Here is a 15,000-nt window from a genome sequence, read left to right as displayed (position 1 = left end):
ATAAAACGACCGAATTTTAAAGCGTGAAATTAAGACGACCGAATTTTAAAGCGTGAAATTTCCAAACTATCCTTAAGATCGATCCATATGTTATTTTGACGTAAGATATTATTAATCATCAGCGCGATAATTAGACTACATAGCTTAACACACTGTAGAAAGTTCCGAACAACAATAACTTATAATGTGCTTGTGATAAGTGTGAACTCACATTGTGAGCCTGTGATACAACCACCAAGAACAGATCTTGACTAAAGTAGGTAATAGTTAGACATTGCAGACCAATAGCGATCATGAAGATTATAAAGGTTAATTGCCCATGATAGAAGTGGCCCACCTAATGATATCATGCACCTCATTTGACTGTCAACGGACCCCCTCAATTTCCTGTGTAGTTTGATGATTAAACATTTCACGCCAGTTTTGATAGCCTTTCCATTAAGACATTGATAATATTAACACTGCTAGTATGTGAAAGTGATATGAGTGTTGATTGTTCTTTGGCATGCTCATAATAATAGTGCTGTAGATCATATGATGGGTGTCAATGATTTTGGTTAAAATTCTTTAAAGTACTGACGTCAAATGATAAACAGATTTTAGATTTAAATCTTTTCCCAATAAAATGTTTTAAAGAGGAAAAAAAAAATTAATCCAAGAACATATATAGTCATGTTATAATGTGCATACATAGGTATTAGAACTCATTGTTCTATGTATATTTTGTTGGTCTCTAAATTAGTGATCAAATTAATATTTTTTCCTCAGATTTAAGGGCTCTTGGTTTCGAAGTAAAACACAAGTTTTTCTAATAATTTGTGAATTGTATAACACCGGTTGAACTTGAACCCTTGATCTTCACCATACAAAAGTAGTTTTATAATTAATTTTCATCATTGAATTAATAGCAATAAGTTTATTTTGAAGAGGCTCACATATAAAGTATCTCGAAATATTATCGAGAGTAAAAGAATCAGTTAAACGAGATTTAGAAGCTGGAATATCACCTCGACGATTAACAAATTTAACCACTACACATATAACACGACCCAAAAAAACTTCACTTACCGATACATGAGTAATTCATCGTGTTACTTTTATATTTCTTCTCCTCAAAGTAGTGGAGTGGTTAGTACGATTAATCAAACCAACATGAATATGGCTTGTCCGCATTATGCATGCACGACAATGTACAATGAGAGTACTAGTACTCCATAGTAAATTGTCAATTCGAATGGACAAGTTAACTTGTGATAAGAAAGCCGGTTTTGTTTTGGGGTTAATGAGAAAAGAAGGTAAAAGACAATGGAAATATTGGATACACAAGACAAAAATATGATTGGAGGATAGAAAGCATTTTTTACGTGCAAAGGAAGATTGAGATCTTTTCTCTTTTAGACTTTGGAGGGTTGTTTTGTCTTCCACCTAAAGTTCTTTTGCCATACGAGAAAATTAAACGCAGAATAATTCAACTATAATTATGAGAGTTCGAGGGACAGGCGCCTACAAAGGCAGGAAAAAAAACAAAGCATGACATGAATTATCTCAAATTGTACATTGGTCACGTTTATTTCACTGATTCAAGTTTAGAATTCAAGTTTTATTACAGTAAAAAGCTCTCAAAAACATCAACATCTAACTTTTTTATTACAGTAAAAAATTCTCACATAAAGTCACAATCAGTGAACTAAACGAGCCCTTAAGTTTTTCATTTTTACGTTTTGGATAGTTCAATTATTTTGAGTCTAAAAATCTAATCCCAAGTGATAATTTCGAATAGTATGCTCTAATTTGAATTTCCATGTCTTATCTTCAAGAAAATTTTACTCTTTTCTCCTTTTCATGAACTATAAGTCATACACTATACAATGTGCGGACAATTTTTTTTTTTTTTTTTGTTTTAATGGGAGTTTTCATTTAATTTAGGGGGCCAAAATTTGATTTATCTCAGAAAAAAAAGGCACGAAAAAATCTTAATTTGATGCAATGCTCATTCCGGGGAATAATATTCAGGACAAAGTACGATCACATTTACACTTACAACTAGTTGTAGCACAGTTGACTCATGGTGAAATATGTTCATGAGACGAGTAACCCACAATAAAGTGTCAATAACACTATTTTCATTTTTTTTTTTTTTGAAAAAACAATAACACTAGTTGCCACTCATTTTTTGCCGCTCATATCTTTCACTATTTTGAGAGCTGTATTTATACCTTGTTCATTTTGGTCTCGTTTACTTCGTAGATTCAAGTTTTCAATTCAATTTGAGATGTGACATTTTTTGAGAGCTTTTCACTGTAGCAGAAAAAGTTAGATGTGACATTTTTTAAGAACTTTTTACTGTAAAAACTTAAAACTAAAAACTCAAATCGGTAAAATGAACGAGGTCTTTATAATTTAAATCATATTATTATAGTATTTTTTCTCAAATAAATTTAAATTTAAATTTTTATTATAATATTTTTTTCTCCTATGCACAATTTAAATCATAGTGCATATTAAATCATAATTTAAATTGTGCAAACGAAACACAACTCAAATTATGATTTAAATTGTATAAACGAACACACTTTAGTTCCAAAATGATTATAGAAATAGTCAAAACAATAATTACCAATTTCAAAGCTTATTATGAGGCTAGAGTTACCCTAACATAGTACTGGAACTCTAGGTTGAATCTTTCAGATATCTTTGACCAAAAGTTGTTCTCATCAGCAAAGTGATGAATAGGGAAAGCATGTTTTCTTTCAAAATAGGCCGAACATTTAAATAATTTGCAAATCCCAAGAACAAGAGAAGTATATTATTTATTAGGAAAGTCATACTTCTTTTTTTTCTTTTTGAATTTTCATCATTTCACTAGTAATTTTTTAGTAAAAAAAAATTGATGAAGAAAAAAGAACAGAAAACACTGGAGAGCATGCATGATCTCGTATAGAGTCTCTTTATCAATGAGATCAAATTTATTGTTAAATTTAATTAAAATCATATTAGATTTAAAAAATACTTAGACTATAAAAAAAATTCATATTTTATATCACAAGAAAAAAAAAAGTAGGTACATACTTATTGCACTACTACATATAGAAAGGATCATGATGAAGAATTGAGGATCAGTGATTATAAGCATGATTACTACAGAATTCCAAGTGCAGGTCAAATTAATGATGGAGGCATGTGGATAACATTTGATAAAATTGAAACAATTAATATCAACATCACCGAAAGCACGACACTGGATAAAGCTGTGGGGCACTATATTTTCATGCTCTGCAATCAAAAAGTGAATTAAAACAATTGTATTAATGATGATTGAGAGAAATGGCCCGGAGAGAATTAGCTTGATCAATCATATCTTAATTCTTGATTTAGTGATTTAAATGCTAACTCTAGAAGGAAATTTAGATGCTAAATTTTTATTATAACTTTTAAAGAGATCACGGTACGACTTATTCTTTTTAACTGTCATAGGTACTGTAATTTTAACTGATAAATTCAGAGTTCAATGGTCTAATGCGTTAGTGTCGACACATGACTACTACAATCACTAATCCGACCATTAAAAACTTAAAGGACGTTTGGTTGATAAATTCAGAATCATGATTCAGAACTATTCTCGATTTATGTGTATTTTTTGTGAGAGAAAATACTATAGCGAGTCATGAATCATGATTCGAACCATGACATGAATCCTTGATCTAAACGCACTCTTAATCTAATGGTTAGTTCAAGAGGGAAAAAAAAAATCCGAAAATACCCAAACTTTTAACCAATAACTAGGTAGAGAAGCTGGTACATTACAAGGACAGTCCTAATAACTAATAAGCATGGTACATTGCAAGACCAACTTTAGGGTCACCAATTATATTGAGGCTTAAGCAAAGAGAGTCCAAAATTGTTCCCACTCCATTTATTCACACATCAATGAGTTTCATGATCCATTTGCTTTCAATTTTATCTCAAATGTTTTCATATTTTGTTTAAACATCTTACAACACGTGTTCCCATTACTTTTTCTTTCCAAATGAGCGCCCATGTAACCATAGGATAACCAATAGTGAATTGTAGAAACTTTGTGAAATTATAATGAACTAATACCCATTGCTATTTATACTCATAAAACACGCCTCCACCTAATGATTAGCATCACATTATAGCACATTTGTTTTAAGGTTTTAACCACAATTCAAAACTTTTTGCTATAGCATTTTATCTCGCAAAAAATTTGAATTTCTGTTATCCGACACTAGTTCGGCACAAAAATAGATCAACTCCGCTACCCGAATGTAGAGTTGTGGAGTTCATTAAGAGCATAAGAAGCTCAACCTACTTCACGGCAGTCAACACTATCTTACCATAGAAAAGAATAAAAAAAAAGTATAAAATGATATTACAAATAGTCCCCACTCAACATTTTATTTTCTTTTGTACAATTGCTAGAAATGGAGGAGATTTATAGTAAATCTGAAAGCAATCACATTTAACTAAGGTTGCCAATCTCACAAACTAACTGCATATCCTCATATGTGTGTGTGTCTATATATATCGTTTTACAGAAACTTAATATGACTTTTCTTTTCATTTTGATGTTCCCAAAAATACCAAAAACAAGATCTGTGTATATAGAGCAAATCCAAGAAATTGTTTTATTTAAAACTCTAATGGTATCATTGGATCAAGCAGTTACTGCCATGCTCCATCATTGAAGTTAATTTTTTTTCCCTCTCCTTTTAGAAATGAAACCTACTTTAAAGATGTGGGCCAATCCAAAACTTTTTTTTTTTTAATTCTCTCCCTTTCCTCTTAATTTATGTTAATTAAACCAAATTAATGACTAATTAACTACAACTTCCTCTCTATAAATTGAGATGGAATCCAAGCCAAAATGCAGCACTCACCACTCGACATCTCTCACATTCTCTCTTACACTCTCAATCTCTCTCTGAGCTTAACGGCTGCATAACTTAGCTTGTATGAAAATGAAGGCAACACACATTGCAGCAGTGTTTTGCACTCTTCTTGTGGTTCTCCTTGCCAAATCACAGGTCTCAATGGCGGTAACTTGCAGCCCGGTACAACTGAGCGCCTGCGTGAGCGCGATCACGACTTCAAGTCCGCCGACTCAGCTATGCTGCACCAAGATCAAGGAACAGAAGCCATGCCTTTGCCAGTACCTCAAGAACCCCAACCTCAAGAAGTTTGTGGACTCACCAAATGCAAGAAGAGTTGCCAACACTTGCAAAACTCCTTTCCCCAAATGCTAAGAAACTCCGCCGCCACTAAATTACAGCCCTTGAAGAGACTCTTTTCAGTCTGTTCTGCACTACTATGGATAATGCTTCTTGGAATAGTTTCATGGATTAGAGACTAGAGAGAGTTAATTTATTTATGTATTCTTAACTTGGGGTGTTTTGTTGTTATGTCTATGTTGTTACTATGGTACTTCATGTACTTGGGTTGTGATGGAAAATAATGTTGGGGGTCTTGTTTAGAATGTTACCACTTTCTGTTACTTTGGTGTGGTGTATAAGATAGAAGTTCTTGTTTGCAGTGGCATTATTCATAGTAACAAGTGTTAGATCATGATGTCTACCTATCCCTCTGCTTCTCTCTCTGTAGATATGTTTGGATTATGTAATTTTCATTTCTTTCACTACTACTATAAGAATCTGGCCTTCAGTTGCTAGTTACTCGCTTCAGGTATGGGTGGCTTTGCTCTAAAATTCTGTTAGGCAAGTTTTTTTACTTAATTCACCAAAAAAAAAAAAAAAAGGTAGTCATAAGTCATGCATGACCCAAATTTTTCTAAGGGTTATTTTCACTTTTCTCAGTTGATCCTCGACATACATTATTAGAGGTCTAGCAACTCTGACATTTCTGACTTACAAAGCCTCCATGTTCATGGCAGATTTTCGTCGGCCATATGGATGAGGATTTTGTTTCTCTTTTCGCTTTGAACGCATAAGAAGAAGAACCATCTCGATCACAGTGGAAATGAACCAGTTAAGAAATTTTTTGAAACTTAGAGTTTTTATTAGATTCAACGATAATAAATTAGCCGAAGGTCAAAACCTTTTTATTGCATATCACTATGTTGTAGATTACGATTATTACAAATCGTTACACAACATTATGTTGGTGGAATGCTCATACATTTCAATTAAGTATTTCATATGAACACCTTAAACATCACAAGAGGGGTCTTAATGATTACGGTGCAAATAACTATTTAAATTGGCATGCTTTGATCTGCGATCCAAACTATACTTTTAATACGAATATAAAGTGTGATTCAAATTCATAATAAAATGAGAATGTGTATTTCGATAGTGTTGAAAACAATCATTTTTGCAATTTCTTTGCCTAATAGCAATTTCTTAAGATACGTTATTTTGTTAACTAGTTTTGTAATTCTTTGGTATTAGAGCAGGTACACTTTCCATATAGTTAGACTTTAATATTTCAAGCCGAGGCCAAGTTTCAAAAAGAAAGATTGGCGCGCGCGCGCATATATATATATATTAAAGAAACATTTGGGATTAAACAAATTTGTTTATTCAGCTATTAAATCACTGGACTATAATCTCACAATAGTGTGGCTCAATCAGTCACCACAAAGAGGGCGATTTCGGAGGAAAACTCCAAAATTTTTACATGTTACAAAAGATAAGAATTTGGAATAATTACATCAACAAAAACAACAACAAACAACTAGGAAAACAAAAAATACTCTTTTATCACAAGTTAAGCAGATTAGAGATTTGGTTCCAGCCAGCAATCCACGGTCTTTTATCAGACGGATGAGAAAAATTGAGCTCAAACATCTCCCTGGACATGTTGCCACCTTCGCAGAACCCGACTAGCTTGGCAACTATTTCAGCACTTTCTTGTACATGCCTAGCATCATGGGGATTTGTCCAAAGTTTGTTCACAAACTGTATCTTCCTCTGCTTTCCTTCAAGTGGGACATCCCATTTCATGTACAATACATCTCTCTCCTCCGCAGTCAAACGGGAGGTCAATCTCTTTGCAAGGAACTCTCTTTCACGTCTAAGTGCTCTAATGCTGCAATCCAATAAGTTAAAGTTGTTCAATAATAAGGTCAAAAAGTGAATGTCATTCGAAAAACAGAAGCAAGATATCAGCACAAGCACAGTGCGGGATGATTGTTGGGAAATGGACCTTGATGAAAGAGAGATTGTGGGCTCATCTCCCACATGAGCAGGGCTTGCATTCCCAATTTGTACCAGGTGCTGCTGCAACCATGTCAAGCGCCTCATCTCGACTTCCATGTAGATTTGATCAGCTGGATCTCCTTTGAATAGTAAATAAAACTGTGTTCTATGAATTATAGAGACAAAACAGAAATCCCATAACTCAATAATCTGCTGCCTTTGCTCCTTAAAACTGACTTGCCATGACACCTGAGGCTTCTCTGGCTCGCATGCATTCTCATCATTATCTAAGTCGTAACCAGCTTCTTCATTCGCCTCTAGCTCCAGGACCTATAGGCATGCCAAGAATTGAAATTTAGTAAATGACATAAAAAAGTTGGGGAATCGAATATCTTCTTTGGCCATTCTGGTTCATACCTGGCAAACAAGTAGCTGCTTTTGGTATTGCAATTTGGCCACCCTTTCTTTCAATTCTGTTACATATGCTCTTATGCTTCTTACATTCTCTTCTGCTGCATTTTGGAACATCTTCTGCATTTTCTTCATGTTCACGGAACTACAACGTCGGAAAACTGGAGTGTTTTCTTTTGATGAGACATCTCCACCTTCTTCACTCTTTGTTGGCGTCTCCTTCTCAGACTCTGGCAGAGTGTCAATGGACACATTCTCATCATTTTCGGGAGCTCTATTTTCAAAAATCCCAGTCTCCAAAACTTGATCAGGAGTTGATAGAGGCGAACAGGGGGATCTTAAGAAATTTTGACGATTGGCTGCATTACTTGAGGACAAAGGAAGTAACTTTTTCTTTTTTGATTCTTTGTTGGTCTTGGGGGACGGCTCAGTGTTGGGCTGTTGATATTTGCTAGGAAGTGACATAACCAATTTGTCTATAGACTTCTGAACATTTTCTAGCTGCTCCTCGAGATCTGCAATAGTGCTGCCCTGTGAATGAAGTCTTGTAATTTCTTCCTTGAGGTTAGCGCTGACACTCTTGTTTGTGGCAATCCCCGTTCCAACTTCAACTTCTTTCGGGGCTGATCGGACAGCACGCATTTCCCTTATTTCTGCTTGCAGGTTAGCAATCGTTTCGGCAGCATCTTGGTTTCCTAGCCTATGACAAGCAACCTCCTTCTGTAGTACTTCCAAAGCTCGATTCGCTTCTTCTCCAAGCTGCTCCTGAAGGTGTTCAAGTTTGCGAATTTCATGCATAAGTGTGAAAGGAGCAGTTGATGATTGCCTCATCGACTGCCTTAACATTACACTTCTTGCTTTATCAACACGGCCTAGATCCTTGGTGTCCGAATGTGTTGAGAATGCATTGGAATAGGAAAGACACTTCTTCACAGAGGGGCTAGGTGATTCAAATGGATTTGAACCCTGAAATATGTACAAAGTAACAATGAGTTGACCAGTTGACATAAGCTATTTGTGGGAGAAAGAGTGAGAGAAACAAAGAAAGGGAGAGGAAAATAGACCTGCTGGTCCTCCTCTATTTTTTTGCGCAACTCATCCACTTGTGATTGAGCAAGATCTCTTTGGCGTCTCAGTTCTTCAATTTCCATTTCCATCTACAAACAAATGACAACGTGGTGTAAAAAAAAAAAAATTGAACAAAAAAAAAACAGAAGAATTCCTTTCAAACTTAAAGCCAAAAACAAGAAAGATATTGTCCGCTATCATACCTGATGAATTTTCAAATCTTTTTCTCTTGATGGATCAGGCGTTCGCAGCTCTGCTTCCAGTCGCGCCACTTCCTTTTGCAGGCGTTTCACTAATTGCTTGTCTGAGACAATCTGGGAAACATATGTAAAAAGAAATAGATAAGTCTCCACCAAAATACAAACAAATGCAACCTAAAATACAAAACTAGAGAAAAATAGTACCATGTTCACTTGGGCGTTATTCGTTACTTCCTTTGCCCGAGAGGCAAACAACAGAGTATTTCGAGATTGTTCAACATGGCTCAGTGCTGGACTTAAGGTGCATATGATGGCAGTTCGTGCATTTCCACCAAGTGAATGCTGCAGTATGCGAGTGAGCTTCGAATCTCTATAGGGTATATGGCCACTTCTTTTGCCCACACTACAGATAAAAATAATTGACAAAGGTGAACAGAAGTTATATAGCTAACCAAGTTGGACCTTTAAAAGATTAGTTCTCCCCTTAGGAAAATGTTTCAATAATTGAAATACAACATATACTAGAGATATACTAGACAACTCTGTGGTCATGAAAAATTGTACGATTGAGGTTGATTCATGTTGCTGATGTAAATATGCTGGTATTTCAGTGAGAAAGTGAACAAAATATAATCATCATTCATATGTAAAGCAGATTTGCTTGTACGACGGATTCCGACCTCAGCTTTCTAATTACAGTTGTAAGCGTCATCAGGCTGAGGTTGATATGGCAACCTTCCCTTAGTCTAGCACCATCCGCATGTGTCTGAGAGGCCCTTTCACTTCCAGCTAGATCCACAAAGTTCTGCAGGTCATTGAAATTAATAATTATGATCAGAAAGAAAGTAATCATTCACGTAACTTTTGTAGAGCATAAAGCTTCGCATACTATCTTACCAGGCTCGCAACAAAAGACCTCACACAACCGGAATTTTCACGGACTGTGCTCTCGATTGTCTGTGAAAAGAACCAAATTTGTTGCTTAGAACATGTCAGTTTCTCTAAAAGGAAAATTTTGTTGAACTAGTATCAAGAGAAATTATGTTAGCGAACATACCAGCCTTATTATCTGGTGTGAGCGTGAGCTGGTATCATTTAATGCAGTTTCTCCAACTTGTCTTTGCGCTGCCGAGAATGAAAAAACATGTGTCAATAGATGTGACAGCCATCAAACCCTTGAGGCACAAGGCCAAGAAAGGGTAAGTTGTGCAGTCTCACATCGCCTGTAGATAAAGATAGGTCATGGTTTATAAGGAATGACACCACCTCCCAATGGTATGAGGCCTTTTGGGGTGAGGCCCAAAAACAAAACCGTGCAGGCTCAGGTCCAAAGCGGACAATACCATACCAGGTGGGGGTATAGGTCGTTACAATAGATTTATCAAAAAATAAGGGAATATTCATCTGAAAGAAATAAATTAAGCGACAGCTTTTCTAATTTACTTACCCTCACAAATACTGATCAGATGTCTCAAATGTTGGTCATCCTTTGCAGTTTCCTCTACCAATTTCTCAACCACAGTACCTTTCTGTATCCATGACAGACATAAGCCTTCCAGTTTCTGGCAATTACTTTCATATGACATACACAAAATACCACAATTACCTCTGGATCATCAAGAAGCTTCAGGTTTCTACCAGAATCTGAATTTAACAGGTCCCTAACATTCTCATTATATATTTCAAGTCCTGAAATTTTTATAGTAAAATCTCTCTCTGGAGCCTGCACTCATGCCGGAACAGAAGATTAGTTTTGAAACAATATCTTCTGATTAAGAAAACATAAAATTATGACAACAGCAGGTAAAGGAAGGTTACATTTATAATGTGCGTGTAGATATCATTAACAGCTTTCTCAGTTATTCCTCTCATCGTGTATGTCTTTCCACTGCTAGTTTGTCCATAAGCAAATATAGTAGCTGCAACATTAAAAACATAAAGTAATTGCTAAATCACCAATGAGATTCTGAAAGCAATTCAAGAAGATATAATAATACAAGGTTATACACTACCATTGATGCCCATTAATGCTGATAAGGCAACATTTTTCACTCCATCGTATACTGTTTCAGTTAAACAGGTGGGACCAAAAACTTTATCTGCAAGAAGTACATATGAAACAAATAAAATGTAATGAAATCAGGTGAAGAAAAACAAACAAATTTGACAAATTTCAATTATAAAGACATACAATACGCATTGGTTCCTCTGTCTTTCATAATAACATTTAAAATGAAAGTAAGAATTGGAGAAAAAACTGCAACCAAACAGATACAACCCCTAAACGGGATCTTCTACACAAAAAAACAAAATCCACAATTTTCACCAGCATGGTACAGATCTTCAACAAGTTTGAAACATAAAATTCGTATGTAATAAAAGTGCCACAAACTAAAATATTATGTGTATTTCTATAGTTTATCAAGAATGGAGAAAATTACGATAGAAATAGATTTTAGTGTGTACCAAACGTAAATGAGGCTGGTTGAGCTAAACGCTCAAGAGATGCTGGTTTATAAACAATGGTGTTATCATCAATACACTCCCAAGCAACTTGGTCTTTGGCTAATTGTTCCCTCTTACTTAGGGGCCTTAACCTCACAGTAACCACAATCTTCTCTTCTTTGGCTCTGGGCCCACCTGGAGTTGAAACTGGGCTCCTGTCTATCTTTGAGGAAGGTGTTCCAGGAGTTCTGACCGTCATTTTGAATGTGGTTTAAACTGAAAAGAAAGAAACCCCAATTGGAAACACCTCTTTCTGGAGAGGACTAAAGAATTATATTACCAGCTGCCACATCCAACAAAGAAAAAAAAAAAAAAGAAGGCCTCAATTAAATGTAAAGTTTTTATGAAAATTTGAATTATACAGAAGTACAATCAACGCATACAGCATCAATTACAGCTCTGAATACATTAACTACACTATTATATATATATATATATATATATCTGCTGATTTTTTTTGCTGAACCCTATAGTTTGGATAATCTGAAACAAAACAGAGTACAATGAAAATTTCTAAGGAGGAATGAAAATTTCCAAGGAAACTTTTAGAAAGTAATTTTAACAAACATATACAGAGCTTCAATGACAGATTTAATGCATCTATAATCATTAATGAAGCTTTTTTTTTCCATTTCCATTTCAATGTGTGTCTGCTTACATGGGGAAAAGGAAAACGTTCCTCATAAAACCACTTGAGTTCTAAATAAGCACGTCATTTCTCCCAAATCCTGACTTATATTCCATGTTTTCAGTCTCAGATTCGGAAATCGAAACTTTTAGCAACTTCATAAACAAAAAAGTGGAAAAAGGATACTAAATGTAGATCAATGAGCTCGAATTCAAATTCAATAATTAAAAAAAAAAAAGCCTCATCAGGAGAGACGAAAAATAAGTTCAAATATTCTGAAATCAGAACTGCTCATCAATCTTCAAAAATGACCCAAAATTAGATACTACTGAGAAAATTAAAATGGAAAAAAAAAAACAAAAACAAAAATACGAGGAAAAGGAACTTGTACTCACAAAAATGCGAAGAAGCCGAGCTCGACAAAGAAACTTGTCGGACTTTCGGCGGGGAAAACGCAGATCAGATCAGACCAGACCAGATCAAATCAGAGGAACACAAAATCGACGAACAAAGATTTTGAAGCTTACAAACCAAAACCCGAATTCGAAAAACCGAGGAGCGTCGTAAGAGAGAAGAAGAGCTGGGGGATTGAAATTCTACGGCTTTAATGGAAAGAAAGAGAGAAGAGAGAAGAGAGAAGAAAGGAAAAGCTTTTATGAATGGTTTGTGTTTTGTGCGTTATGTTTTTGTCTCTCTCAGCCCCAAAGCATTTTTGAATTTGGTGTCCCAACGGCTAGTTTATTTTGCCAGCCCTTTTTTCTCTTTTTATTTATTTTTAATTCTTAAATTTTGTTTTTTTATCATTATTCGCCGATTTTTCTTTTTTTCTTTTTCCTTTTTTTTTGGGTTTTCTTTTATGTCGTTCTGGACATTTTCGTGAGTTAATCCGCCGAGTAAAGCGGGACCGAGTTTCAAGTTTTAACGGTTTTTATTACATTTTAATTATTTCTCTGTTATTATTTATAAAATTAATTAATTCCTTCAGGATGCAAAAGGACAAAAAGGAATATGAGTAAAGTTATGACAATTACGGTTGGAGCCACACATCAATTATTAGTTTTCTACCAAAATCCAAAAGAAACGAAGGAAAAATCTGCGGAAGGACAAAAAAAAAAAAAAAGAAACAAAAGAAAAGAGAAGAAAAATAGAAGTAATAATTACACTGCATAGCAAATTTATAAAAGTGTAGTTTGAGTATAAGAATTGTTTTAAATATCTCAGTAATAATAAAAATGACATGGTAATTATTTTAAGAGTAATTGACATTATTAGTTATTAAAATTTTTAGTAAGTGACAATTCGGTTCATTTTCTTTTAATTTTTGTAAAATGGTCATTAAACTCTTAAAATGTTGACAATTAGAACTTTTCAATCTATTTTATATTTCTAACAGAATCCCTCATGTGCAATATGTGTGACCAGATGTTGAGGGTATTTCAGTAAAATGGCTATATTATACATTAATAAAAATTTAAAAAAAGACAAACCGTTGTTACCACTTTTGAGCAACTCATCTTTCTTCACAAAGCTATTAAACTGCCCCACCCACGTATTGCAGATTCTCACTACGTTGTATGGCTACTTCTTGAAATCTAACGAACACGGTTACGCCATCCCGAACCTAAGGTTCTCCTCCATAAACTAGTTACTTTTCTCTCTTCATTATCGTGGAGTTAGAATCACATCAGGTGTCACTCTTAGATACTGTCATTCTCAGACTGACTCAGATTTAGCCCTACCCAACTGGGGCTAACATCATCTCTCATAAAGACAAATCATTCTTACCACTTTTGACATCAAAATCGCGATCACAATCTCCTCAGACTCTGCCACCTAATGTACAACCACATCGTGCCTAACGACTAGCCCACTTGGACCAACTAGAAGAGGCCACAAAAGCCTCACCCTCCATATCAACAAGCATGCCGCAAAAGAGCCCTAACAAGAGTTTTGGTCCTTAACATTAAAATTAACATAAAAATCTTAAATTTAACAATAGACAATCAAAACTATATTGCATAATAACTGAAAATTTCACATATATAGTTACATTAAACTTAAAATGTTCTAATTCTCAATGCATCTTAACAATAGTAAAGTGCATATTTTGAACATATTGTTACACCACGGTTGAAGATTTGACCATTCCTTTGGACGACAAGCGCCGAGGACTCCATGTCGAGAACCGGTTACTGGTGCTGAGGGATAGATGTACCTAACATACCCTTTATACGTCGAGAGTTCATGCGGGATAACGTGCGTCGAGAGCCCCGTTGAGGTTGTAAAAGCCACGACGTCGAGATAGCAGCCCGGTCCAATCCGAGGATAGTCCTGTCAACTCAAGGGAAGATACACTGTACCAACCACTTGTAATGACTGAGAAAATTTCAGACTTTAAATAATACAATTTATTTATTTAAGCCAAGGATTTTCCTAGAAATTATTATGTGACTGAAGGATTTATGGAATCAATATATGTATTCCTAAATTCTGTAGCAGATTTCATGTTAAGTTCATGTTTTCGATCAAGTAAATTCGATCGATAAATTCTTGCCATACTTTAAGGCGGAATAATTTTCAGTACAAGTATAGTTTGAGAATCTTAATTTCAAGAATCTCCAAACACATCATGATGTTAGCAGCGTAAAAAAAACGCACTGACATTTTTAAAGAAGAGAAAATCCTTAATTGCCAGACAGCTAGGTTAAAGTCACAAGATAGATACCTATAGTAGAAGGGTACAATGTGAGCTAAGGAGTTGACACCGTCAGAAATAATGTCATTCCCGGGATATAATGCAGAAAAGTTAAATTTAGAATTTATTCAGTCTAGAATTAATTTCAAGACTTGAAACAGTTTAAGATATTACGCGAGTAAAAATTTAACGTGATATCAAAGCAGACGAGGATTTAAAAGTTGAACTGTAAATAAGTAGTAGAAAAAAAAAAGAACTGTCATAAACAAGAATTTCCTGTCAGCTAAGTACCCTTTACAGTCAGTATGATTTTTA

General features: G+C 34.8%; 2 protein-coding genes across 2 annotated transcripts; one reads left to right on the top strand and one right to left on the bottom strand.

Annotated features, from left to right (window-relative positions):
* The first annotated feature begins 4,883 nt into the window (after positions 1–4,883).
* Positions 4,884–5,553, top strand: LOC21396440 (non-specific lipid-transfer protein 2). Its single transcript, XM_010111783.2, has one exon. It carries the CDS (start codon positions 4,977–4,979, stop codon positions 5,265–5,267), a length of 291 nt encoding a protein of 96 aa, XP_010110085.2. The 5' UTR covers positions 4,884–4,976; the 3' UTR covers positions 5,268–5,553.
* A 990-nt stretch (positions 5,554–6,543) lies between these two features.
* On the bottom strand, positions 6,544–12,644 carry LOC21396439 (kinesin-like protein NACK1). Its single transcript, XM_010111782.2, has 15 exons — positions 12,386–12,644; positions 11,324–11,578; positions 10,870–10,956; positions 10,676–10,776; positions 10,464–10,580; positions 10,305–10,386; positions 9,915–9,982; positions 9,755–9,814; positions 9,538–9,662; positions 9,062–9,260; positions 8,861–8,971; positions 8,654–8,746; positions 7,596–8,555; positions 7,186–7,508; positions 6,544–7,068 (listed from the first exon to the last, which is right to left on the bottom strand). The coding sequence occupies exons 2-15, from the start codon at positions 11,559–11,561 to the stop codon at positions 6,741–6,743; spliced, it is 2,892 nt and encodes a 963-aa protein (XP_010110084.1). The 5' UTR covers positions 11,562–11,578; positions 12,386–12,644; the 3' UTR covers positions 6,544–6,740.
* Positions 12,645–15,000: the final 2,356 nt, after the last annotated feature.

The sequence above is a fragment of the Morus notabilis genome, unplaced genomic scaffold, assembly GCF_000414095.1.
Source record: "Morus notabilis unplaced genomic scaffold, ASM41409v2 Scaffold951, whole genome shotgun sequence".
Lineage (NCBI taxonomy): Eukaryota > Viridiplantae > Streptophyta > Magnoliopsida > Rosales > Moraceae > Morus > Morus notabilis.
This window is presented reverse-complemented; position numbering and strand designations above follow the sequence as displayed.

Coding starts and splice junctions, on each gene's coding strand:
- LOC21396440 (XM_010111783.2), top strand. CDS start 4,977: ATGAAAATGAAGGCAACACACATTGCAGCAGTGTTTTGCACTCTTCTT.
- LOC21396439 (XM_010111782.2), bottom strand. CDS start 11,561: ATGACGGTCAGAACTCCTGGAACACCTTCCTCAAAGATAGACAGGAGC. Junction 10,581..10,675: donor TCTACACGCACATTATAAAT/GTAACCTTCCTT, acceptor GCATGAGTGCAG/GCTCCAGAGAGAGATTTTAC. Junction 8,972..9,061: donor ATAACGCCCAAGTGAACATG/GTACTATTTTTC, acceptor TATGTTTCCCAG/ATTGTCTCAGACAAGCAATT.